Here is a 27,836-nt window from a genome sequence, read left to right on the forward strand (position 1 = left end):
TTCTCTTCCGATTCTTCTTCCTCCTCTTGTTCTTCTTCCTCCTTTCCCACTTTTTTATTCTTCTACTTACACCCCCTCCTTTTCCTCCTCTTACTTTTTTCCTGCCTCTTCCCTCTCCTTCTCTCTTTCTTCCTCTTCTTCAGCCTACAATTTGTCTTTCTCTTCTTGTCATTCTTACTCTTTTTCTTCCCCTTCTTCTTTCACTTTTTCTTCCTTTACCTTTGTTCTTCTACGTCTTTAACTCATTTGTCTTCTTACCTCACCTTTTTCCTTTCTACTTTGTCTTTCTCTTCTTCATCTCCTTCTTTTCCTTGTTCTTCTTCTTCCTTCTCTTAGACCTCTTCCCACTCCTATTCAGGCTTGAACGTTATTAATTTAATTTTTCCTGGTAGAGACTGCACTTATTCCTATTATTTAAAGAGAGGCAGCAATATCTGTTTCCATATAATTTACAGGGAGGCAGTACTATCTCTAGCCTTTTTATTTACATGGAGGCAGTACTATCTGTATCCATATCTCTCAAAGGGAGGTAGCACTGTCTGTATCCATATATTTTACAGGAAAGCAGTGATATGTCTATCCATATTTTTTACAGGGAGGCAGTACTATCTGTATCCATATCATGTATAGGGAGGCAGTACTAACTGTGCCTACATCACTTAAAGCAAGCACAAAGATGATGGTCGCCATTCTGCCACATGACCATTTTGATTGCTTAATAATGCATTGGGGAAGGGTGGATAATAATATAGAGTAAACATTTTCACCACTCGGTGTATGGGAGGCATTAGTTGACAAGTAGAGTTTCATATAACTAAGGAATACAAATGAGTTTGCTCTGAGTTATTACTACACAGCTGTGCAAACAAAATGAAAAATAATAGATTTTTTCTAATTATCGGAGAAGTAAATTATGCAGAAGTCCCTTTGTCTTGCATCATGTTTAGTTTTCCATGCCCTGAGATACGTTTACAGTCTGACACACTACTTGTGGAACAGATTTTCAAGTTAAGACGGATAGGTTTTTTTTCTATTAAAACCTCTTCAATCTATAAAAAGATCAAGAAAAGTTTGTAATTATAGTAGACAGCAGTTTCTTTATTGTGACTGTCACTAGAGGTCACTTACTCTCCACGTGTTATGAAAGTACTACTCCTAGCCTGCCTTAACATCCACAGACTATTAGGGCATGCTGGGAGTTATAGGTTCTTAATAGCTGAAGAATGTAAAGTTGGAGACCACCGCTTTATTTTCTATAATAATTCCTTTCAGGGTCATTCATGCTAGGCAGCAACCAACCAGAGTCCCAGTGCCACCAATAGATCCTGTGATGATCAAGTGTCATTTTTAAAGGGAAAACCAATTTTAAAACTTGGATCTAAACTTGGCTTTGTTTCCCAGTCGGAACCGAAGCCAAGTTTGGATCCAAGTTTTAAAATGTTATTTTTTTTTCTCGCGATACTTTGGGAATAACTCACTTTGCCTCGTAGGAGGCCATACATCTTAATGCTGTACGGAGACGGATCTCCATAGAGTATTAAACTGAAGTTTTGAGTGAAGCGACTTTGGATCTAGGATCCATCCCTAATGATGTCATCACAGGTTCCAGCAGATGCTCCTATCTAACCTGGGAACTACACCATTCTTTGCGCAGTTTCTTTACTAGATGTACAGGACCTGTAATAACATAATCCCAGGTCCTTTAGCTTTCTCTACTAATGATAGGGATAATATACTGGAGCTGAACAGTAATGAGTGTATTTAGGGGGCAGGGACTTTGGTCAACAGCAGGCCCCTTTTCCCTATAGCATCTGCGTGGTCTGCCTCTATTGGAGGTACCCCACTGAATGTAATTATAAGTGGACAAGCACATGTTTTGTATAGCTGGAGGGTGGGCCTCTAGAATACCCTCCTCTGGTGGGACCACAGAACCTCTGGACTTGGAGATAAACATATGTTCTAATTTGGAATCGTAATGTTATAGTGGCAGCTCTTGCTCCAAGCTGCTCTGCTCACCTGTTCCTTGGTTCTCCGGGGATCTGGTCCCTTCGCCTTTACTCTTCAGCCGCCTGGTATATTTTGCCACCAGAGCAGCACTGATCATGTCCTTTGCAAGCTGAGGCCTCCTTGAGTGCCTGCATTTCCTCTTTCTGCCTATAGGGCATGTGTGCACACTCCCTCTGGGCCAGCATGCAAAACTTAATCTTCTTTTGGTCATCCTGGGGTACCTAAAGTACCTTCCCTGGTGGAAAGGTACCTGAGCAATAGGTTCCAGTTTGCTATTGTCCTGCAAAGCTGTGCTGTTTCAATGTCCATTTGCCAGTGTACTGACTTCAGCCAATTTCTCAGATTTGACCCTTCAGTGCCTGACCTCTGTCTGATCTCTGTTCTGACCCTGCTTGCCTAGACCTCAGACTGTCTATTGGATTGCACAAACTCTTCTTGACCTGATCTCTGCCTGTCCCTAACTACAGTTTTGCCTGTTCCCTCAGTGCTTCACACTGGTATTTCTTGACCCCCATGGGTCAGCAACCACTTGAGCAGAGACTACTCCAAGAGGTAGTGACCTGGTGGTTTCCCTGCAGTAGAGTCTAGATAGTGGTATAGTGGTTAAAGGGTGAATACTAGGGGAGCCACTTAGATAACATCCTTGATAGTAGCCCCAAGTCAAAGCTGTTCAAGTAACACACTGAATCCACATCCGCTTTGTAAAACGTAGCACTGTAATAATGCCTTCACCATTCTCAGTGATTGAAGAAACCCATTATATAAGGACACTGCAAATGACCTAATGCTATACATGTCTACAATGACATGTATTGCTCTTGTGGAAATTTCCAGCATTGAGCCTATAATTGCCTTGCTCCATTAGATGTCCTAGATTAAATTAAATGTTACCTGATGGGATAATTATCTAAGCAGTTGGAGGAAGCAGTATTATTCAGATAATGTGAAGACCGAAACTAAACAATGGACAATTTCACACTCCAAGAACATGTGTATTTTTAACATCAGCTGTGAAAAAATAATAGTGATGGAGAAATAAAACGCATGTCCGAAAAATTATAAGCAAAACAAAAGGATATGTGTATATTTATACTTGCTTTTCCTCCCGACATAGCTGGTCCTCCTATGCTTCATATTTTGGTGTCCTTCTAACTAAAAGTCACCACTAGAGAGTTGCGCCCTTCACCTAAAAATCTGATTAATAATGCAGGTTGAGCTGGGAAGTGACACTTTGTGACTGCTGCCACATTGCCCATTCTATATAGTCAGCACAATGTCAGTCAGCCGCAACATAGCCATAGGGGATGCAGAAGTTACAATTGAGCTAGGGCCCTGGTACCTTTGGTGGTCTATAGGCAAATATAGAGTAATGCAACTGGAGCATCTATTTTTATGACTCTATGATGCATCATTCCTTTATTATTCCTGCTAGAAGTTATGAATGAATTTCTAGCAGTTTGCAGTGAAGGTCTAGATGGGTGTTACCAGTTGGAGGTGTGTCTGCACATCGTCTAGACGTCTGATACTATCCAATCAGTAGTGCTGCCTGTGTCAGACGGTTCAGGGACACCCCTTCAACTGGTAACGCCTATATGGACTTCCTTTGCAAACTGCTAGCAAATCATTCCTAACGTCTAGCAGGAATGATAAAGGAATGGAATGTCATAGAGTTATAAGAAAAGGTGCTCCAAAATTCTTATTACATGAGGAATGCAAGTAGCTACTAAAACAGATGTCAGGAGAGGTGACACAGCTTTAAATGCTTTAATTCTGCAGCTGCCACTAGAGGGAGCTTAGGAGCTTACTGCATACAGTTTTATTGCTGAATTCAATGTCTTACCAGTATGCAGCAAGCTCCCTCTACTGGTGGGTGCAACCAGAGTGATTTGGATCTCTTGAGTCAGAAAAACAGATATTTAACCACCAGAAAATTACATATTGAAGACATTATTCCGCCTAGAACTTTTACCAACAGAGTTTTTACTCAGTATCCAGATAGATCAATGTTATTTTGTATCATCGCAAGATCATTTATATTTGCAGCTTGAAGCCCTGGAAGTCCAATTGTTATAGAAACCTGGAAGAACACCTCGATAAATCATCAAACAGAAAAGAAAGACAAAAGTCTATTCTAGCTCATGATATCCTGACCCGGAGACATGTATCATTCACTTTATTAGTGCTACTTTATTACTGAGTTCCATTAGTTATCCATTGGACCCGTATATATAGTAGAAATCGAGCAAATGTAGTAGATGTGGCAGAAATGAGTTTGTCATCTACGCCGTTCATCGTGGTAATGAAACTTTATCATGTCTCAATGATAGACTTATCACGTAGAGCAGCCCCAGACAACAAAATGACAAAGTGAGCTCTGCAGGATCTGTGTGCGTGACAGGTCGCGGAGTCAATATTACACAGTACTTGGCATATCAGCTTGTGTGATACCTGCAGAATACTGACGTGTCTTGCACTGTCGAAGCCGTTCCTATATTATTAACTGGAATCTAAAATGTCAGGGTATTTCTTGGTTGTTATTGTTGTATATTTCTCGTCCGGAAGATGATGCATTATTTAAAGCGAAGGTTACAAAAGTGATTTCATCAAATTTATATACAAGATTATGACTTGAGGGGCTAATACTTCGGCAGCATGGGGCTTCCCATAATTTATAGGACTAGAAGTCTCAGCATGCAACTGGAGACAGGAACTCATCTGCAAAACAACAGGAGGATTTCTGTTGTGTTGCATTCAGTGGGTCTACAGTTTAAGGGTTTATATATATTCTATATGGCCATCATAGAGAGGGATCAGCTGCTTGAAACCTACCTCTACTAGCCAGTTTGTACCAATTGTCTGCCAGACCAACACAATCAGCTGATCACCAGTGATTAAATGGTTTTTGCAGGACCTGCAGTGCCCCAGAACAAGGTACTTGCAAATTATTCTAGATCTGATGTTATTTAATCTGTTTATGATTTGTATGTATGTCCAAAATCTGTAGGCGGCACTGTTTAGTTAATTATGCCTCACTCAGCAGAGGGAATTAGCTTTCCCCCTTTGAGGGAGGAGTTTTCTAGTCAGTATTTCATCAGCTACTTCACCCTTTTAGCTCTGCCTGTGAAAGAGGCAGATGGCAGTTTAGCTCCAGGAGAAGCATCATGCTTGTTGAGAGAACAATCCCTGAAGGAAACCTGGAGAATACATTTATAGACTGTCCAGGATCACAAGGCCATGTGTGCTAGCAAGGTATTCGCTGTTTATGCCCGATATAAAGACTTTGCTGCTTGTGGAAGGGGTAACAGGTGATGGCACCTTTCACACTTAATGATCTGCATCCCTCAGTCCAGGGATTGCAGAACTGATTGTGAGACTTTTTGCATGTGGCTGGTTTGTAGTCTCTGGCACCTACCACACATTCGTGCTATGTGTGCGGATGGCTTGTAGTCTGTGATACCACATTTTTGAGAGTGATCATCTTTGTAAAGGTTGCAAAGCGTTTAGAAGGAACTCAGGAACTACTACTCCTATTATCATCATTGTTGCCATTTGCCTAAATACAGGTATTATAGCATTGAAGATTTTTTTTAAAGAAGATTATTTTTAAAGAAACGTTCTTTTAGTTTTCCTTTTGGTCATAAGAAATGTTGCGTAGTAGGATAGATAATTCTTAAAGGGGTTGTCTGGGATTTTGATACTGAGGGCTTCTCCCAAGATAGGTTATCAATATGTAAATGGTGGGAGTTCTACTCCTGGGACCCCCACCAATCAGCTGTTTGAAGAAGCCATAGGCCATCAATATTAAAATGTAGGACAACCCCTTTAACAAAAAAAGGGAAAAACAGTTTATCGTCTAAGATTTTATTTTCTGTATTTACACACAATAATCCATATGGCTCGCAAAGAAAAGACAATCAGAGAAGTGACAGGACTCTGTGTTCCAGAAATAACAGTCCTGGTTACAATGACAACTAGTTCTTAAACTTATGCAAATCTATTTCGGTTCTTTTTGTTTCCTCAGACAGGTTGACAATACAAACTTTAAAAAAAATGTAATATAAATAGTATTATACTGAAAAATAACATAAATGTGAATATAAATTTGAAAGCACAAGTGGGTGGAAACATCAGTTTATTTATTTTGCTGTAATTATACTTTTTTTTTAACTATCTCCTATCTATCTATTGTCTATCTCCTATCTATCTACAGTGCTGCCCATAATTATTCATACCTCAGGCAAATTTTGACTTAAAGTTACTTTTATTCAACCAGCAAGTAATTTTTTGATGGGAAATGACATAGGTGTCTCCCAAAAGATAATAAGACGATGTACAAGAGGCATTATTGTGGGAAAAAAAACATTTCTCAGCTTTTATTTATATTTGAGCAAAAATACAAGATGTTCCGCACTGTGGACGTGGTCGGTAGCCAAAAGTGACACCTGTGCTGGCCATGAGGATAGTTAGAGAGGTGAAAAAGAATCCAAGGATCACCACCAAGGCCATCCTGGTGAATCTGGGCTCTGCTGGTGGCAATGTCTTAAGGCAGACAATCTGGGTTCCAACTGCTGGGTTCCACTTCTACAAATAAGGCACACAAAAGCTTGCTTGGCCTTTGCAAAAGCTCATCTGGACAAAGAAGAAGACTTCTGGTCTTCTGTGTTATGGTCAGATGAAACAAAATTTTTATTGTTTGGTCACAATGATGTTTCGTTCATTTGGCGTAAAATAGGAGAAGCCTTCAACCCAAAGAACACCATCCCCACTGTCAAACATGGTGGTGGGAACCTAATGCTTTAGGGGTGTTTTTCAGCCAATGGACCAGGGAACCTAATCACAGTAAACGGCACCATGAAAAAAGAGCAATACATGAGGATTCTCAACGACAACATCAGGCAGTCTGCAGAGAAACTTGCCCTTGGGCACCAGTGGACATTTCAGCATGACAATGACCCAAAACACACAGCAAAAGTGGTGAAAAAATGGTTAGCAGACAACAACATTAACGTTTTGGAGTGGCCCAGCCAGAGTCCAGACTTGAATCCAATTGAGCATCTGTGGAGGGAGCTAAAGATCAGGGTGATGACAAGAAGACCCTCCAACCTGAAAGATTTGGAGCTCATTGCTAAAGATGAATGGGCAAAAATACCTGTGGAGACATGTAAAAAGCCGGTCTGCAATTATAGGAAGCGTTTGATTGCTGTAATAGCCAATAAAGGCTTTTCTATTGATTATTGAGAAGGGTATGAATAATTTTGGACTGGACACTTTTTGCTCAAATGTAAATAAAAGCTGAGAAATGTTTTTTTTTCCCCACAATAATGCCTCTTGTACATCATCTTATTATCTTTTGGGAGACACCGATGTCATTTCCCGTCAAAAAATTATTTACTGGTTGAATAAAAGTAACTTTAAGTCAAAATTTGCCAGGGGTATGAATAATTATGGGCAGCACTGTATCTATCTATCTATCATCTATCTAATATATCTATCGTCTATATCTATCTATCTATCTATCTATCTATCTATCTAAAATCTATCTATATATCTACTTATCATCTATCTACTATCTATCTATCTAATCTATGTAATATCTATCTATATTATATCTATCTAGTTATCTATCTATCCATGTGATATCTATCTATCTTTCTATCTATCCATCTTCTATCTAACTATATCTATCTATCTATCTCCTATATATCTATCCTATGTAATATCTATCTTTGTAAAATCATCTATCACGTATATATGTAATATCTTTATACTTGAAAGTTTGTGAACCCTTTAGAATATTCTATACATTTGACCTAAACCTACATCAGATTGTCACACAAGTCCTAAAAGCAGATAAAGATAACAAAATCAAACAAATGAGTGAAAAATATTAGACTTGGTCATTGACAGTATTTATTAAGGAAAATTATCCAATATCACATGTCTGAGAGTGGTAAAAGTATGTGAACCTTTGCTTTCGGTATCAGGTGTGACCACTTGTACATCAGTAACTACAACTAACCGTTTCTGGTAATTACTGATTAGTTCTGCACATCGGCTCGGAGGAGTTTTAGCTCATTCTTCTGTACAAAGCGGTTGGTGTGTTTCCTCCCATGAACTGCTCACTTCAGGTTCTTCACCAACATTTCAAATGGATTATGGTCAGGACTTTCACTTGGCCATTCCAAAACATTAACTAGATAGATAGATAAATATATAGAAGATAAATATGAGATAGATAGATAGATAGATAGATAGATAGATAGATAGATAGATAGATAGATAGATAGACTGGAGAACATTGAAGGAATCCATGTTGAGTAATCAGAACTCAGCATGTAGTTTTTGAACAACTAAGAAACAATAGGTTAAAGACCACTGCTTACCCATGACCCTACCCCATTTGGAAAGACATTGTCTTGAAATTCAAAATTATATGGGGCGATTCCATGTATTTTGGCTCACCCTGTACCATGGATTATTTATCACTTATACAAAATAGCAATAGTAACACATAAAGGAAATCCTCTCCTGTGCACGTCCTGTAAGTAAATGGCTCTTGGATGTAATCCTGTGATCATGTATGAGTGCAAACATCTGTGTAACAAGTGCCTCTTCCCGTCTGCTGTTCTGCTGCTACTGGCTCAGCTCTTAACCTCAGAGGCAACCACAAAACTGCTGTAAACAAGCATCTGCACTCTGCAGATCACCCACTAATGTGGAAAACACATGCCACCCTTAGTCTAGGGTGAGAAGGTAACATCAGTCCGGAGGGACAAAGAAGAAGGAGTTATTAGAAGACAAAAGGTCAATGATGATAACACATGGTTGAGAGTCATTCTCCAGAATTTTTTGTATTTTATCATTTTTTCTGTTGTAGTATTTTACATTTTTTCTGATATATTTTGTACATTTTTCAATGGGATTACTTTATTTTTCTGCCTTATTGGTTTTCATTTTTCTGTTTTGAGGTTTTACATTTTTATTTTGTCATTTTTTGTATTGTTTTTGATAATTTCTTTTGCTTTTTAATTTTTTTATTGTATCAATGTATCTATTGTATTACTTTGTCGTATTTATGTTACACTTTTTCATATCTTTTTCCATTATTCTGTGCAGTTTTGCAATTTTTCCTGAAGTATTATTTTCATTTTTTACTTTTCTGTAGTATCATTTTTGTATTTTGTTTTGTTATATTTTTTCCTGTTCCGTTATTTTGTGAACTTTGTATTGTATTCCTTTATCACTTTCCTGTTATACTTTATTTCCTTTTTTCTGTTAAATTATTTTGCCATTTTTCCCAATGTATTATTTTGACTTTTGTTTCTACTGTAATGTTGTGTCATTTTTTTTTATTTGTATTATTTTGTTATTTGTATTATTTAGGCTTTTTAGGATATCTTTTAAGCAAATGTACATGAATGGTTCGCCTATTCTTTGAACTAAAAATGAAAATGATTGCAAAGTTGTTTAGTTCTTTATTGTTACTCATGGGACTTTTATGGTCTTCTATGGTCCATGGCAAATGGTCAAATATTTGCTAAACAACATAATCTGTCTTCTTGGCTCCTGTGTTCTTTACCGGAGATTTGCTGTAATGTTCCTAGAAGTTATATTGGTCACATGGTATATTCCCTATTTAATTCAAAGCCTGGGCTGACAGATCACATGATTTTCCCCAAAGCATGCTAATTCACGTTCTGGCCCTCACCCCAGAAACTGAGGGCTAAGGTGTGTTCATACAATGTGGAGGAGGTCCTTATATCCCTATCCTCTGGGAAAGAGAAGACTTGTGCAGTCTTACACCACCCTTGAGGAGCAAACATGTGGCCAACCTGAGTTAGTGGCCCCAAAACCTCCTGCATTCCATGGTAGCCACAAGGTGTTAGGACATACTTTCTTATTAAGAATCACTTTATTCAATTCCATTAGTACGGTCCAATATATAATCTCCTGACAAGAGACAAGCAAATAGATTCTAACGAAAAGATTTGTGTCATCAACAGGACTTCTTCACCTATGGGGGGGGGGGGGGGGGGAGGCTGTCTCCATAGGTGAAGAAGCACTCACCTGCTGCTAGATTGTCAGGGAGGAAATTGTCATGGTCGGGTTAAATGTCCAGCTCTGTAAATCTAGCGGCAGCCCTTCGTTTTTTGTGGAGACAGCCCCCTACAGGTAAAGAAGTCCTGCTCATGAGACAAATAGATTTGTTATAACCGATTTGCTTATCTCTACTCCTGACCTATTCGGCTACAGTGAAAACTTTAAGTTGACCACAACATTTTACAGTAAGAAAATGGCCTATTTTCTTTGCTCTCGTTGACATACACTCACCTAAAGAATTATTAGGAACACCTGTTCTATTTCTCATTAATGCAATTATCTAGTCAACCAATCACATGGCAGTTGCTTCAATGCATTTAGGGGTGTGGTCCTGGTCAAGACAATCTCCTGAACTCCAAACTGAATGTCCGTATGGGAAAGAAAGGTGATTTAAGCAATTTTGAGCGTGGCATGGTTGTTGGTGCCAGACGGGCCGGTCTGAGTATTTCACAATCTGCTCAGTTACTGGGATTTTAACGCACAACCATTTCTAGGGTTTACAAAGAATGGTGTGAAAAGGGAAAAACATCCAGTATGCGGCAGTCCTGTGGGCAAAAATGCCTTGTGGATGCTAGAGGTCAGAGGAGAATGGGCCGACTGATTCAAGCTGATAGAAGAGCAACGTTGACTGAAATAACCACTCGTTACAACCGAGGTATGCAGCAAAGCATTTGTGAAGCCACAACACGCACAACCTTGAGGCGGATGGGCTACAACAGCAGAAGACCCCACCGGTTACCACTCATCTCCACTACAAATAGGAAAAAGAGGCTACAATTTGCACGAGCTCACCAAAATTGGACTGTTGAAGACTGGAAAAATGTTGCCTGGTCTGATGAGTCTCGATTTCTGTTGAGACATTCAAATGGTAGAGTCCGAATTTGGCGTAAACAGAATGAGAACATGTATCCATCATGCCTTGTTACCACTGTGCAGGCTGGTGGTGGTGGTGTAATGGTGTGGGGGATGTTTTCTGGGCACACTTTAGGCCCCTTAGTGCCAATTGGGCATTGTTTAAATGCCACGGGCTACCTGAGCATTGTTTCTGACCATATCCATCCCTTCATGACCACCATGTACCCATCCTCTGATGGCTACTTCCAGCAGGATAATGCACCATGTCACAAAGCTCAAATCATTTCAAATTGGTTTCTTGAACATGACAATGAGTTCACTGTACTAAAATGGCCCCCACAGTCACCAGATCTCAACCCAATAGAGCATCTTTGGGATGTGGTGGAACGGGAGCTTCGTGCCCTGGATGTGCATCCCTCAAATCTCCATCAACTGCAAGATGCTATCCTATCAATATGGGCCAACATTTCTAAAGAATGCTATCAGCACCTTGTGGAATCAATGCCACGTAGAATTAAGGCAGTTCTGAAGGCAAAAGGGGGTCCAACACCGTATTAGTATGGTGTTCCTAATAATTCTTTAGGTGAGTGTATATACAATCTGATCTGAAACACACCCTAAGGCCAATTTCCATGGAAGCTAATGACCCTATCACTATGTTTTGAAGTGTGGGAAGAAACAGACAAACCCTAAGGAAACCTCAGTGAACACGGTGAGAACGTACAATGTGCAATGGTGATCTTGGTTGAGTTCCAGCCCAGGCCCCCATTGCTGCAAGACAACAGCGTTAACTACTGAGCCACCATGCCACCCACAGTGGTCCACCCATAAAAAGGGTCAGAAAACTGTCTAGCTAAGGAGGAGAGATAATTTGCATACTTTTTTCCCAGGGAGCATTGCTTGTAAGACTCCCGACACCAGCTGGATCTCGGCACGGAGAACCTCTACCCCTGAAATAAGAGGTCCAAAATACATGGGTTAGCAGGTCACTGAAGATCCACCACAGGCTGAAGGATCTTGTCTAAATGCAGGGTAGTCTTCTTAATGAGGTCTATTTGTTTTGGTTTCACTTTGGTGACGTGAAGACAATTGTAAAGACCATTTTGCACTGCAATTTTGGGTGATTTTACCGTAATAAATGGCTTTGTCAACTAATGGACAACAGCTCTGGAAGAACTTGTGCTACAGAGTGGATTCTACATTATTACTACTGCTCATACTTAAAATATTAGGGCCCTAAATTCTATAAGCCATGGCTTTCTTCCAGTAGATACCTAGTAACTGTCTCTCTTTGAACTTTCCAAATGTTGTGACATTTGCTTAGAAAACCATTGCAACGTCTGAGAACAAAGAAACCCGGACCGCATCATTCAAGGCTCTCTGCGGTCTGCCAGGGCAAACAAGAGCTAATTTTATATTTCAATGCATGCAAACACATTGGATGGGAATAATAAAGTTCCCTTTGATTAGTGGCTGTATATTTATCCAAATGCTCTAGTTTGCAGATTCGGGAATGGTTATCTCTATTTCTTAAACGACAAGAAGAATAGCGCACATCATTTTATATTGTAAATCTATTTATATGCTAATGTCTCAGTCTGCCCCGGCCACAAATAGTGTGAGTGGCGTTAGACAATTTAATCACATACGTGGATTAGTCAGCAATGGCCGATGCATCTAATTTCACTGACTCCAATTTCTTGTTATTTTATAATTCCAAAATATGTGCTACATCGAAGGGCGTGCAAAGTCACCCTCTTTGAACTGGGTGCAGGGAAGCATGAGTCATGGAAATGAAGACCTGGCTCTTCTGTCCTGATGGGGGGAGTGTACTTGTACAGTGTGATTTCTTCTAGATACATTTATGATGAGCTGTATATGTACATATAAGGTAGCATTTTGTCAGTAATAGGTATCTTAAAGGGGTTATGCCAGGGGCGTTGGAAAAATGGAAAATCAGACATCATATGGCACATGAAAAACTCCTTTTAACGAAGTTAGTACCATCCTTGTATCTCACATGGATCCTGAGCTCTCCCCATTCATTGCTTTAAGTACTCTGCTAGCTCATGGGCATGTTCTTTCTGCTGCAGCTCTATCACAGTCCAGGGGTGTGTGTCCTTTCTGCTGCAACTCTCTCCCTATGAAAGCTCAGGGGGCTCTCTCTGTATCACTGATAGGGTGTGTGTCCTTTCTGATGTAGCTCTCTCCCTGACATAGCCCTAAAGCATGTTTCCTTTCTGCTACAGCTCTCTCCCTATGACAACTTAGAGGGCACGTCCTTTCTGCTGCAGCACTTTCCTTATCACAGCTTTTGGGTTGTATTTTTTTCTTCTGAACTTTTCTCCCAGCGTGTGTGTCCTCATGCTGCAGCTCTCTCCCTCTAACTGTCACAGCTTCCAACAGTAGATATGGCTGGTGGCAGTTGAAGGATGGAACTGAGCATGTGTGTCCACCACAGTATTTGGATATCCACAGTACTATACAGATTGAACACCAGGGAGAGCCCTTGTAATGAAGTAAAGAGAATATCTCACAACTAGATCATTTTCTGTTATTTTATATTCTTCGCTAGTATTAAGACAGCTCTCAAGAGAAGACAAAGCAAGTTCTTCCAAAACCACCTCCGTTGTTTTCAGTGGAAGTCTACTTTACCACCGATACTGTACTGCCGTGTATCAGTTCTTCTCAGATTTCCAGACCACATAGAGAAGGACCAGGCTTCTGAGAACTGCTTTTGCCTGACCCCAAGTGCTCGCCATGCACCAGATATTCTGCTCATGTGCAGCATGTTCCAGGGGAGGAACAAGATGATGCACAGTGCACATGCCGAAATTCTGGTGCACAATGCAAGATTCCAGCAGTCCCTAGAAGCCTGTCCCTGTCAATCACCGAGGGATAGTAGGTGCTTAGTGAGCAAAGGGAAGGAATAAGGGTGCACTGATCACTTTTGGTCCCATCCCTTTGGCTAACGGGTGGTGAGAACCTGTGCATGACTACCCTCCATTAAGAAACAGGAAGAAAACAGCAAAAGGGTCATAAATACAAACACTAGGCCCTTCTGTCCTGGGTAGCATACCCTGGCACCATATCTGGAGACTCAATGTGATCTTGGCTTTGGGGCCTCCTCTCTTCTAGAAAGATTGATGAAGAGTTGTGTGTGAGTTAGTGTACTGCTGGCGGTGGGCATTTCAATTGCTTGTGCTGAAGATGACGTGGTTTAATTTCCAAATGGTTTATCCTTTTTGTGATCGAGCATTTTAATTTCCGTAATCAGAACAGCAAACACTGGAAACCTTTCTGTCTAGACGATCCTGAGCTTGACTTTGAAATATATCCACAGAGAGACTTTCTGAGTCTGACTTTGAAAGATATTAATATAAAAGTCTGTTTATTTTATAGAAGCGCCACCATCCGTGTCCATCAGCCGAGTCTGGTATCGTAACTCAAGGCAAGTGAATGGGGCTGGGCTCCAATACCAGAAACGACCAGCAGACAAGAGCAACACTGTTCTAGAAAAGAAGATCCTTTTAGGAAGGTTGTTGATTGTTAATGGGGTTGTCTAAGTTATTTCTTTAAAAAAATGGGGACAAATAGGGGCACTATTAAGGTCAAGGAGAAACCGTTTGAGCTCTTCAAACAAAAACTCTTGCAGAGTCTTAATGAGAAAGCAGGGGCCTATCCCCAACAGCGTCCTTTCGTGAAACAGTTTGGCTGGCCTCCACCGCTGACAGGACATCTGGGAAGGTTTCTGCTGCAGAAAGCTTCCCACCAGAGGTTGGAGAGAACGAGCAGGAGATGAAAGAGAGACTATTTTCTTTTACGTTGATGAACATGATGAAGAAGCGTTTTTCATGCAGAGATAGACTTTTTGACATAAACGACCCGTGTACAATCTATATTTACATGTAGAATCAAGCACAACCATGGGAATTCTTGGTTCACTAAAATCTCTAATCCTTGAGCTATTAATAGGAGATCTTTTCTAGAAAATAGGGCAGAAGCTGAAAACTCAGATAAAATACAAAACTCGTATTAAGGCCTCTTGCACACGAACATATTTTCATTCCGTTTCTGTTCCATTTTTTTTGCGGACCGTATACGGAAACATTCATTTCAATGGGTCAGCAAAAAAAACGGAAGGTACTCCGTTTCTTCAAAAAAATAGAACATGTCCTATTATTGACCGCATTACGGACAAGGATAGTACTGTTCTATTAGGGACCAGCTGTTCTGTTCCGCAAAATACGGAATGCACGCGGATGTCATTTATATTTTTTGCGGATACGTTTTTTGCAGACAGCAAAATACATATGGTCGTGTGCATGAGGCCTAATTCTCAGAAGAATGTCAAATTAGGACAAAGGGACATGCAAAAATCCAGAGTTTTATGCTTCTATGACTTTGTCTTACTGTCTATTGTATGTCTCTGTTGTTTTATATACTTGATTTGTAAAATTGCCTGTACCCAGTAGACTGAAATCGGCCAATTTCATCATCATTTGGTAGTAGGGTTGAGTGAATTTAAGTGTCCAAAGTGGACTCTGATTCAAATTTCTGGGAAAATTTGATTCACTGGAAAGCCAAATTTTCTTGTGCTTTATGGTAATGAATCAATCCATTTTGTGCGCGGTGACATATGACGTCACCATGCTGGACGTGTCTGAAATCAAGATGGCCATGGCGGCCTCTTCATGCTCAAATGTATGAGGTGAGTATTGTTTTTTTTTTTACCAGATTAACCCCTGAATGCTCTGACTATTATTATTCAGCAATGATCAGCATCATCTGAGGGGTTTAATGATGGGGACGGCGCAATCGCCATTCCCTGTCATTGCTCCCACTACTTATAAAGAAATGCGCTTCGCTCAACACTAGTTGGTAGTATAAAAACCATTGTACATAATTTTAGTCATCCAATGATCATCCTCTAAAAATGTGTATCATACTGCCAGGTCCTATTAATTAAGTCCCGCTTTTTAAAAAAAATAGGGGCTTCACAATGGAGTAGAGTGCAACTCAAGCAATAAGACTTTCGACCCCTTTCCTACTTGGAAAAGTGTCTAAAAAGACATTACCTAAAGCCTATGCCAGATGTATAGCCAATACAACCTTGTTTTATCAATCCTTGTGGTCCTGGAGGTTCAACCTTCATGGATCAAACTGATGGCCTATCCTAAGTCCTGGAGAGTCCTAGGTTACTAACAAAACTGTGGCAGAAATCTTGACGAGAATACAAGGGTCTCTCTTTCCTGATCCCTGCCTTTTAAGAGAACAGTATTGGCTGATGAGGAGGGTTAAAACTTGCTTGGTCTCCACTGCTGATGAAAGTGTAAGGAGGTTTCTGCTAGAGCAAACTGTCTGCAAGGGGTAGACAAAATACTGTAGATACCTCCTGGCACAAATAATAGTATTGTATAATAGTAATGGTACTAAATAGCAGAAAGAAACTGTTCTCAATGTAGGTGATATGTAATTACAACTAAGCTAACTAGGAGCAGTACTGGTTCTCAGACCAAGCATTGGACAGAATTCATCCCAAACTCATGTAATTTTTTATTTTCCATTCATTTTATCTAAAGGGGCCAGTTTGGTTCACTGACGGGCACATATAGCCCCCGTAGCTACTGGCAGCTACAGATACTGTCAGAACATTATGGAATTTTTTTTATTTTCCACCTGGGTCAAACCCGATGACCGGCTGTTGACTCCTGACTAAGAACATTATCAGCGGTAATTGCTCACAGGGTCAGGATTATGTAACGAGCACTTAGTTATATTAAAGTGTTGTTTGCATCAGCACAATCTCACGGCCACTTGGCAGTTTTTCATACTTAAAGGGGTTCTCCAGGTATTAAGAAGATGAAAATACTTAAATATTACTTTATTATAAATATATTCCCAAATACCTTTCATTAGCTATTATGGCTCGTTTTGTCTGGAAAGCAATCATCAGGCAAAATAAAATGGCCGCCGCCCTATTAGTATCCACAAAACCTGTCCTAATCACACAGCAGCACGTTACTTCACAACACTGAGCTAAAGAGCTGCCTTATCCTATCCTCCTCTCTGCTCTGCTTGTCAGGGATTATGAGCCTGAATACAGATGATAAGATCTTCAGCTGAATCTCTGTAGGAATGGAGATCATGAGGAGACATGAAGTACAGAGAGGAGGTGGGGATGTGGGTAATGAGCAGCACTTGTATGCAGTCTCTATTACCACAGCTCCACATTACCACTGTCTGTCCTGTCCATCCTCTCTGTACTTCATGTCTCCTCATGAACTCCATTCCCACAGAGATTCAGCTGAAGATCTTATCCGCTGTGTTCAGGATTATAACCCCTGACAAGCAGAATATAGAGTTGGATGAGGCAACTCTTTACCTCAGTGTTGTGAAGTAACTTGTCCTCCTGTGTGATTAGGACAGGTTTCGTGTGTACTAAAAGGACGGCGACCATTTTATTTCCCCTAATGATTGCTCCATAGACAAAATTAGCCATTATAACTAATGAAAGGTATTTGGGAATATATTTATAATAAAGTAAAATTTAAGTATTTTCATTTTCTTAATTCCTGGAGAACCCCTTTAAAGTGTAAGGGTCATTTCATTTTATTTTTAATATACTGTAGGTACAGGGATTTTAAACATTTTTGTAATTTACTTTATTAGGGAAAGATATTTCTTTGTACTGGAAAAGAGGGTATAAAGTGTTTTCTTAAGAAAGCTCTAACTGAGTGTTACTAAGGAGAGTCTGACTTCAGTCTTCAGTTCTACCGAGCGCTGAAAACACCTGTGTGTAACAAGTCAGATAGGCAGGGTGATGGGCAGTGATAGAGCACACGTCCATAGTCAGGGACTGGGGTAGTGACAGGAGTCAAACTGGAAGCCTCTGCATGTTACACACAGGTGTCTTCAGCGCTCAGTAGATCTGAAGACTGAAGATAGACTCTCCTCACTAATGCTCAGTTAGATATTTTCTAAGACTCTCTACACCCTGTTTTCTGGTACACAAAACATCTTTCCCTAATAAAGTATATTATAAAAATGTTTAACATTCCTGTTCTTACTTGTCCTTACTTAACTTTTCTGCTGGGTTGTATCTTCTGGCCCACTAGGGAAACATTATGCTGAGCGTCTAGCCTCCCTCTTTACAGAGCATGTGCACGTCCACTTATAATTACATTGTAATCTTTGATACTATTGAACAAACAGGCCATTCTTTATCATCAATGAATGACATCTAAAAGGTTATTTGTGCAAAGGAAAGAGACGCTAGTGACTGGCTAACCCTCTAAATGGGGTTGTTTTCTGCTAAACCTTTGGAGCCTGTGTCTTAGATTGTAGGCCCACAAGAGGTTCTCTTAGTTCTCTGATGGGCTACTCTTGTATCATTTATAATGTATGTATGTGGCATGCAGCTTACTGATGAAAGTTTATATGATCAATATACTATACTAATCTCTGTCTCTTCTACAGGTCATCCTCATACTGACTAAGAACTATCACTCTGACATGGGGAAGGTTCTTGAGAGCTCTTTATGGAGGTAGGAAATTACTATACTTTCTTTCTGTAGCTTACTGAATGTGCATTTTGACCATCCTCAACTGTTAAACCTTTTGTGGAGCTTTTCTTGTCAGGAGAAGTATGGATATGATGTTTTATTCTTCCAGATTCTGTCCAGGAGGTGGTGCTTCATGACTCCTCATCTTTGCTTTGAGTGACAGCTGTAGCATCCGATTAGCAGACCACTACAGTTCTCGCTAAGAGCAGAGAGGAGATGCTGTGAAGCAGCTTAATGCAGAGAGCACTTCACAGTAAAGCTTTACTTCCTGGCCACTTAATATAGCAGAATCTATACGATTCTGTAAGATAAATAAATCTCCACCTTTTGGACATTTAATATAGCAGAGTCTGGCAGAATAAAACCTTATAATCACACTACTGATAAGAAAAGCTCCACCTTCTGGACACTTGAGAAAGCAGAATCTGGCAGATCAAAACTTCATATTCACATTACTCCTGATGAGAGAAGCTTCACAAAAGGTATGCATGTCAGTTCTCTCCAACCCCTACCTAGTGCACGGGCTAACCTGCTGACAAGCTCCCTTTAAAGCACTTTTATGAATGACACTTTCATGAGAAGTCAAATGTGATGCATGCATCGATACATTTTTCAAAAAATGTTGAAATTTTGTTGCATTTATTGTTGGTTTTTCTTATTCTGTCCGCTAATTATTAAGAGCGCAGTTCATGAATGAAATGTATGGAAATATGACTCTCATATTGTTATATCGGCATTAGCTGGGATGGTTCATATTGGAAATTGGCAGTCAGCATATCAACTGTGGTGTTTGACCAGAAATGGCCATGTTGGGCTTATCGGTTACATATTATATAGTCCGGTGTCAATAAGAAGTATTGGAATGACATGATTATATACATTTTGCTGTAGAAATGTTCTAAATTTTCACTCTTTTATATGCTTATAGTATAATGACCATATTATGGCTACATACACCACTACCTTTAGAGTTGTTTGGATCTGGCGCCGGGTCCTCAACCACCCGTTCATATCCATTGGGCCTGATGAAGGGCTACATATTGCCCGAAACGTTGCCTAAAATTATGTCCGGCTGAATAAATCACATAATATTTCACCTGCAATTTTGGAGTGCTGTCAATTTGTTTACACCTCTGAGTTGTTTGGAGACATAATAGGGCACCCATCAACCTCTATGCTGTACCTCTGCATGCTTTCGATGTCAGAAGATGTCATACAAAGATTTCAATTGGAGGCGGTATTACCTAGACATAGGCATAGACTAACCCTGTAATGCAGTGCCACAGGGTGCTCCATATGGCGGCACATGTATTGTCTACAGCTCCCTATCAGATCAGAGCACCACTGTTCATCCTGCTACATGTGGCTACAGAGATAGAGAATGGCGTCCATATGGTGGTCATATACTTAGCAAAATAATGTCAAACTTTTCTTCAAAAGGTTATTGCAATCTGCTATCTCCACATTGTATAATAAATGATGTAACAAAAGTCGGGTAGGATTTGGATCTGAGTCTAGATACAGCCTGTTTTGGGTTCCCCGCCTCCAGTAGTGCCCATTATTCCATGACACGAGTATTTTCCAGTCTTTCATGCAGATATTAGTATCAGATGTGTTGACCTTCTCATGCTGTGGAGCTTTATGGGCTGGATGCAGATGTATAGACAGGAGACTGTCGGATGCTAGGAGCTCAGACGTTCGGATGCTGATAACCTCGCCATTTCATCTCCTTGCAATCCCGCTACTCTGTGGACTCAGAGCAGAGATTATTTTCATATGTGTGGAAAATTACGACAACAGCAAACACATGTTTTAAACGGCTTGACACAAATGGAAATCATAGCTGTTTTATGAATGCGTGACTATGGGCCTCCGTGGACTATTGACTTGTATATTACAATGCTGCTCTCAGCGCTATGTTTTATGGCTGATATTACTTTATAAAGGTGATGTGAATGAAGACTTTTCTGTATTTTCCATCTGTTCTGCACGTGATGTGCTGTGTAGAGAATGCTGAGATTTTCTGTTCTTACTGTGTACCGCATCGGGAGCTGTGCCATGGCACTGAAAGCACAAACCGCATGTAGTGACAACATGCATCTGAGTGTATGCTGTCCAGAAGTCAGGTTTATAGAAGAGTTCACAAAATATCGCCATATGCTGTAGTTTCCACATAATACTACAACTCACTTTTCTCCTTGGATTCAGTATATACCAAGCAGACTTGGAATCGAAAATTAAGGATGGTGCTCAATCGATATCTCTATCTATCTAGAGTCCGCAGCAGCGGTCTTCCTGCGCGAAATCTGGTGCACGGAGACTTATGACATCACCACGTCGGCCAGCATGGTGACATCATCATGCATCGCATGATCCAATCAGGGAAAGCCCTCCCCTCACATCCTCTCATGGTCATGTGAGAACCTTTCTTCTTCCTCTCTAATGCTTTTTTCTCACCGACATGGGCACTAAAATGGCGCTATACACCATTTTAGTGGATTCGTCCAAAAATTAACCTGAAAGTATTCGGGTTCGTCTGTCGTCTGAAAAATAGCAATGTTCGGACCGAACTGAATTGGTTCACTCATCCTTAATCTCTATCATCTATCTCTCTATGTAATATCTATCCAATATCTATAAATCTATCTATCTTTCTAGCTCATATCTATCTATCTATTTATCTATCTATCTGTCTACAATCTATCTAATATCTATCTATCTACAGTTTCTATTTATCTACGGGGAAAGAAAGACAACCAAAGGGAACCACAACTAAGCAACAACAGACTAGGCCCCAAACCTAGGGAATAAAGAGGTCACCTCCTAGCATTCCCTGATACTCACCCTAAGCTGCTAACAACATGTGCAAATCTCAATGGTAGAAATGCACATGCACAGGAACCTGAGACTGCTGAAACACTGCACCAACCCCTCAGCTTAGGGAACAGGGAAAGAGGCAACTGGCTCCTTCCAAACTTAAGGAGCTAGTGTCTCCCTGAGGCCCAGTCAGGACAGACACACCAAGAAAATGGAAAGGACTTACCTTGAGATGTAACTGGAACAGGAAAACCACCACACAAGCAGAGCACTCCACAGAAGAGCTAACAGCCGCAAGGAAACAAGTGAGAGGCAGAACATATAAAGAGCCACCTGACTGATAATGAGCAGCATGTCATGCCCTGCTCAGGTTATGTGCAGAGGTCTGCCAGGTTAGCAGCACGTGTGTAGCCTTTTGTTTTTGTTTTGGAGTTGAGCTGTATCCGCCTCCCTTCAGGTGCACTGGGTGGGGTCGTTGGTTTGAGTTTAAATTACGCCCACTCCCAGTGTCCTGTGTGGGTTATAGCTTCTGTCTGGCTCAGAGGAAGGAAGGAAGGATTTGCTGTTCCTGCTCAGTATCAAGATAAGTTGGTTTTTGTTTTCTTGTGGCTGTCTGTCTAGGCTGTTAGAGAGACGCCTGCCCTCTCCAGGTCCTGAGGGAGCAGGCTGCCTCTTTCCCCTTTTCACTATCTTAGGGATTTTAGGGAATCTTCAGCCTAGGCACGGGGACACGTTCATTCCCACCTTCAGGGTCTGAACGTGGGCAGAGAAGTCTAGGGAGAGCTGGTAGGGATTTGTCAGGAGGTGACCTTTAGCCCCAGCTTCTTGCCAAGACACTTGTTTGTTGGTATTCTGTGTATCTTGTATCCTGTCCACCGTGACACAGCATCTGCTAAGGGGTGGAAACCTGTCAGCAACAATGAAAACAAGAGAGATCTGTCAGATAGACTCCGGAGTCTTCCGTCTATTTGAACTTCTAAGATCTCTCCTAGGGCCGGCGGTGACACTATCTATCTATATATCTGTTATCTATCTATCTACAATATATTATCTATCTATCATCTATCTATATATCTAATATCTCTCTATCTATCTCATATCTATATATTGTCTATCTATCTATCTATCTATCTATCTAATATCTATCTATCTATTTCATATCTATCTATCTATAATATATCTATCAATATCTATCTAATATCTATCTATCTATCTGATAGATAGATAGATACATAGATAGATTTTAGACTATATTTTTTCTCAAGCTGATTTCTTTTGAGTTTCTAATTTATGACTGTGTAATGATCTTTGTAAAAAGATGTCTCTTGAGCGCTCTCCTTAAATATTTAATTCAGTAATGCTATTAATATTGACCTTTCCGTGGTCTTTCAAACGTATATGTGAGAACATCCGGAAAAAACTGATTTAACACTATCATTACTTTTCAATGTCAGGTCCAGGATGCTATTTAGAACATCCTTCTTCATTGACTTCTGCTGGTTATTAATGCCCAGTATGTAAATATATCAGATTGCTTCTTGTTGGTTTTATTTTCCATTAAAATTGCAAAATGGACTATCATGAAAGTTGTGGGTGTGGTGGTACTTCTATCATTCTTAGGGGGGGTTAGGCTCTAATGTGGGGTTTCCCTGGTGTGGACAGGCACTCTATTCATTTATACTATTAGGCTACTGTGAGGCTTTCATAGGAACAGCCATCCCTCATCCTTCTCTCAGTTCAGTTGTGGACTACTGATTTGGACATTAGAGAAGAATGGGACCATAGCTCCTACGTCAGATTCCTTAACCACCTCAGCCCCCAGTGCTTAAACACCCTGAAAGACCAGGCCACTTTTTACACTTCTGACCTACACTACTTTCACCATTTATTGCTCGGTCATGCAACTTACCACCCAAATGAATTTTACCTCCTTTTCTTCTCACTAATAGAGCTTTCATTTGGTGGTATTTCATTGCTGCTGACATTTTTACTTTTTTTGTTATTAATCGAAATTTAACGATTTTTTTGCAAAAAAATGACATTTTTCACTTTCAGTTGTAAAATTTTGCAAAAAAAATGACATCCATATATAAATTTTGCTCTAAATTTATTGTTCTACATGTCTTTGATAAAAAAAAAATGTTTGGGTAAAAAAAAAAATGGTTTGGGTAAAAGTTATAGCGTTTACAAACTATGGTACAAAAATGTGGATTTCCGCTTTTTGAAGCAGCTCTGACTTTCTGAGCACCTGTCATGTTTCCTGAGGTTCTACAATGGCCAGACAGTACAAACACCCCACAAATGACCCCATTTCGGAAAGTACACACCCTAAGGTATTCGCTGATGGGCATAGTGAGTTCATAGAACTTTTTATTTTTTGTCACAAGTTAGCGGAAAATGATGATTTTTTTTTTTTTTTTTTTTCTTACAAAGTCTCATATTCCACTAACTTGTGACAAAAAATAAAAACTTCCATGAACTCACTATGCCCATCACGAAATACCTTGGGGTGTCTTCTTTCCAAAATGGGGTCACTTGTGGGGTAGTTATACTGCCCTGGCATTCTAGGGGCCCAAATGTGTGGTAAGGAGTTTGAAATCAAATTCTGTAAAAACTGACCAGTGAAATCCGAAAGGTGCTCTTTGGAATGTGGGCCCCTTTGCCCACCTAGGCTGCAAAAAAGTGTCACACATCTGGTATCTCCGTATTCAGTAGAAGTTGGGGAATGTGTTTTGGGGTGTCATTTTACATATACCCATGCTGGGTGAGATAAATATCTTGGTCAAATGCCAACTTTGTATAAAAAAATGGGAAAAGTTGTCTTTTGCCAAGATATTTCTCTCACCCAGCATGGGTATATGTAAAAAGACACCCCAAAACACATTCCCCAACTTCTCCTGAATACGGAGATACCAGATGTGTGACACTTTTTTGCAGCCTAGGTGGGCAAAGGGGCCCATATTCCAAAGAGCACCTTTCGGATTTCACTCGTCATTTTTTACAGAATTTGATTTCAAACTCCTTACCACACATTTGGGCCCCTAGAATGCCAGGGCAGTATAACTACCCCACAAGTGACCCCATTTTGGAAAGAAGAGACCCCAAGGTATTCGCTGATGGGCATAGTGAGTTCATGGAAGTTTTTATTTTTTGTCACAAGTTAGTGGAATATGAGACTTTGTATGAAAAAAAAAAAAAAAAAAAAAAATCATCATTTTCCACTAACTTGTGACAAAAAATAAAAAATTCTAGGAACTCGCCATGCCCCTCACGGAATACCTTGGGGTGTCTTCTTTCCAAAATGGGGTCACTTGTGGGGTAGTTATACTGCCCTGGCATTTTCCAGGGGCCCTAATGTGTGGTAAGTAGGTAAATGACCAGTGAAATCCGAAAGGTGCTCTTTGGAATATGGGCCCCTTTGCCCACCTAGGCTGCAAAAAAGTGTCACACATCTGGTATCTCCGTACTCGGGAGAAGTTGGGGAATGTGTTTTGGGGTGTCTTTTTACATATACCCATGCTGGGTGAGAGAAATATCTTGGCAAAAGACAACTTTTCCCATTTTTTTATACAAAGTTGGCATTTGACCAAGATATTTATCTCACCCAGCATGGGTATATGTAAAATGACACCCCAAAACACATTCCCCACCTTCTCCTGAGTACGGAGATACCAGATGTGTGACACTTTTTTGCAGCCTAGGTGGGCAAAGGGGCCCATATTCCAAAGAGCACCTTTCGGATTTCACTCGTCATTTTTTACAGAATTTGATTTCAAACTCCTTACCACACATTTGGGCCCCTAAAATACCAGGGCATTATACCTACCCCACAAGTGACCCCATTTTGGAAAGAATAGACCCCAAGGTATTCGCTGATGGGCATAGTGAGTTCATGGAAGTTTTTATTTTTTGTCACAAGTTAGTGGAATATGAGACTTTGTATGAAAAAAAAAAAAAAAAAAAATCATCATTTTCCACTAACTTGTGACAAAAAATAAAAAATTCTAGGAACTCGCCATGCCCCTCACGGAATACCTTGGGGTGTCTTCTTTCCAAAATGGGGTCACTTGTGGGGTAGTTATACTGCCCTGGCATTTTCCAGGGGCCCTAATGTGTGGTAAGTAGGTAAATGACCAGTGAAATCAGAAAGGTGCTCTTTGGAATATGGGCCCCTTTGCCCACCTAGGCTGCAAAAAAGTGTCACACATCTGGTATCTCCGTACTCGGGAGAAGTTGGGGAATGTGTTTTGGGGTGTCTTTTTACATATACCCATGCTGGGTGAGAGAAATATCTTGGCAAAAGACAACTTTTCCCATTTTTTTATACAAAGTTGGCATTTGACCAAGATATTTATCTCACCCAGCATGGGTATATGTAAAATGACACCCCAAAACACATTCCCCAACTTCTCCTGAGTACGGCGATACCAGATGTGTGACACTTTTTTGCAGCCTAGATGCGCAAAGGGGCCCAAATTCCTTTTAGGAGGGCATTTTTAGACATTTGGATACCAGACTTCTTCTCACGCTTTGGGGCCCCTAGAATGCCAGGGCAGTATAAATACCCCACATGTGACCCCATTTTGGAAAGAAGACACCCCAAGGTATTCAATGAGGGGCATGGCGAGTTCATAGAAATTTTTTTTTTTTGGCACAAGTTAGCGGAAATTGATATTTTTTATTTTTTTCTCACAAAGTCTCCCGTTCCGCTAACTTGGGACAAAAATTTCAATCTTTCATGGACTCAATATGCCCCTCACGGAATACCTGGGGGTGTCTTCTTTCCGAAATGGGGTCACATGTGGGGTATTTATACTGCCCTGGCATTCTAGGGGCCCTAAAGCGTGAGAAGAAGTCTGGAATATAAATGTCTAAAAAATTTTACGCATTTGGATTCCGTGAGGGGTATGGTGAGTTCATGTGAGATTTAATTTTTTGTCACAAGTTAGTGGAATATGAGACTTTGTAAGAAAAAAAAATAATAATTCCGCTAACTTGGGCCAAAAAAATGTCTGAATGGAGCCTTACAGGGGGGTGATCAATGACAGGGGGGTTGATCAATGACAGGGGGGTGATCAATGACAGGGGGGTGATCAATGACAGGGGGGGTGATCAATGACAGGGGGGGTGATCAATGACAGGGGGGGTGATCAATGACAGGGGGGGTGATCAATGACAGGGGTGGTGATCAATGACAGGGGGGTGATCAGGGAGTCTATATGGGGTGATAACCACAGTCATTGATCACGCCCGTGTAAGGCTTCATTCAGACGTCCGGATGCGTTTTGCGGATCCGATCCATCTATCAGTGGATCCGTAAAAATCATGCGGACGTCTGAATGGAGCTTTACAGGGGGGTGATCAATGACAGGGGGGTAATCAATGACAGGGGGGTGATCAGGGAGTCTATATGGGGTGATCACCACAGTCATTGATCATGCCCCTGTAAGGCTTCATTCAGACGTCCGGATGCGTTTTGCGGATCCGATCCATCTATCAGTGGATCCGTAAAAATCATGCGGACGTCTGAATGGAGCTTTACAGGGGGGTGATCAATGACAGGGGGGTAATCAATGACAGGGGGGTGATCAGGGAGTCTATATGGGGTGATCACCACAGTCATTGATCATGCCCCTGTAAGGCTTCATTCAGACGTCCGGATGCGTTTTGCGGATCCGATCCATCTATCAGTGGATCCGTAAAAATCATGCGGACGTCTGAATGGAGCTTTACAGGGGGGTAATCAATGACAGGGGGGTGATCAATGACAGGGGGGTGATCAGGGAGTCTATATGGGGTGATAACCACAGTCATTGATCATGCCCCTGTAAGGCTTCATTCAGACGTCCGGATGCGTTTTGCGGATCCGATCCATCTATCAGTGGATCCGTAAAAATCATGCGGACATCTGAATGGAGCTTTACAGGGGGGTGATCAGGGAGTCTATATGGGGTGATCACCACAGTCATTGATCATGCCCCTGTAAGGCTTCATTCAGACGTCCGGATGCGTTTTGCGGATCCGATCCATCTATCAGTGGATCCGTAAAAATCATGCGGACGTCTGAATGGAGCTTTACAGGGGGGTAATCAATGACAGGGGGGTGATCAATGACAGGGGGGTGATCAGGGAGTCTATATGGGGTGATAACCACAGTCATTGATCATGCCCCTGTAAGGCTTCATTCAGACGTCCGGATGCGTTTTGCGGATCCGATCCATCTATCAGTGGATCCGTAAAAATCATGCGGACATCTGAATGGAGCTTTACAGGGGGTTGATCAATGACAGGGGGGTAATCAATGACAGGGGGGTGATCAGGGAGTCTATATGGGGTGATCAGGGGTGATCAGGGGCTAATAAGGGGTTAATAAGTGACGGGGGGGGGGGGTGTAGTGTAGTGTAGTGGTGCTTGGTGGGACTTTACTGAGCTACCTGTGTCCTCTGGTGGTCGATCCAAACAAATGGGACCACCAGAGGACCAGGTAGCAGG

At 40.9% G+C, this 27,836-nt stretch overlaps 1 protein-coding gene across 2 annotated transcripts in view; it reads left to right on the plus strand.

The window, feature by feature from the left end:
* The window catches only part of SORCS2 (sortilin related VPS10 domain containing receptor 2), an 894,852-nt gene that overhangs the window by 262,956 nt on the left and 604,060 nt on the right, over window positions 1–27,836 (plus strand). Inside the window, exons 1-2 of one of the 2 annotated variants that reach the window (XM_040419145.1) lie at window positions 10,726–10,730; window positions 18,442–18,509. In XM_040419145.1, the coding sequence (XP_040275079.1) occupies window positions 18,478–18,509 (32 nt within the window). In that variant the 5' untranslated portion in view covers window positions 10,726–10,730; window positions 18,442–18,477. Of the gene's footprint in view, window positions 1–10,725; window positions 10,731–18,441; window positions 18,510–27,836 lie in introns of those variants that run through there. The other variant, XM_040419144.1, reaches the window with a different exon arrangement.

The sequence above is a fragment of the Bufo bufo genome, chromosome 2 (genome assembly GCF_905171765.1).
Source record: "Bufo bufo chromosome 2, aBufBuf1.1, whole genome shotgun sequence".
In the NCBI taxonomy this organism is placed as follows: Eukaryota; Metazoa; Chordata; class Amphibia; order Anura; family Bufonidae; genus Bufo; species Bufo bufo.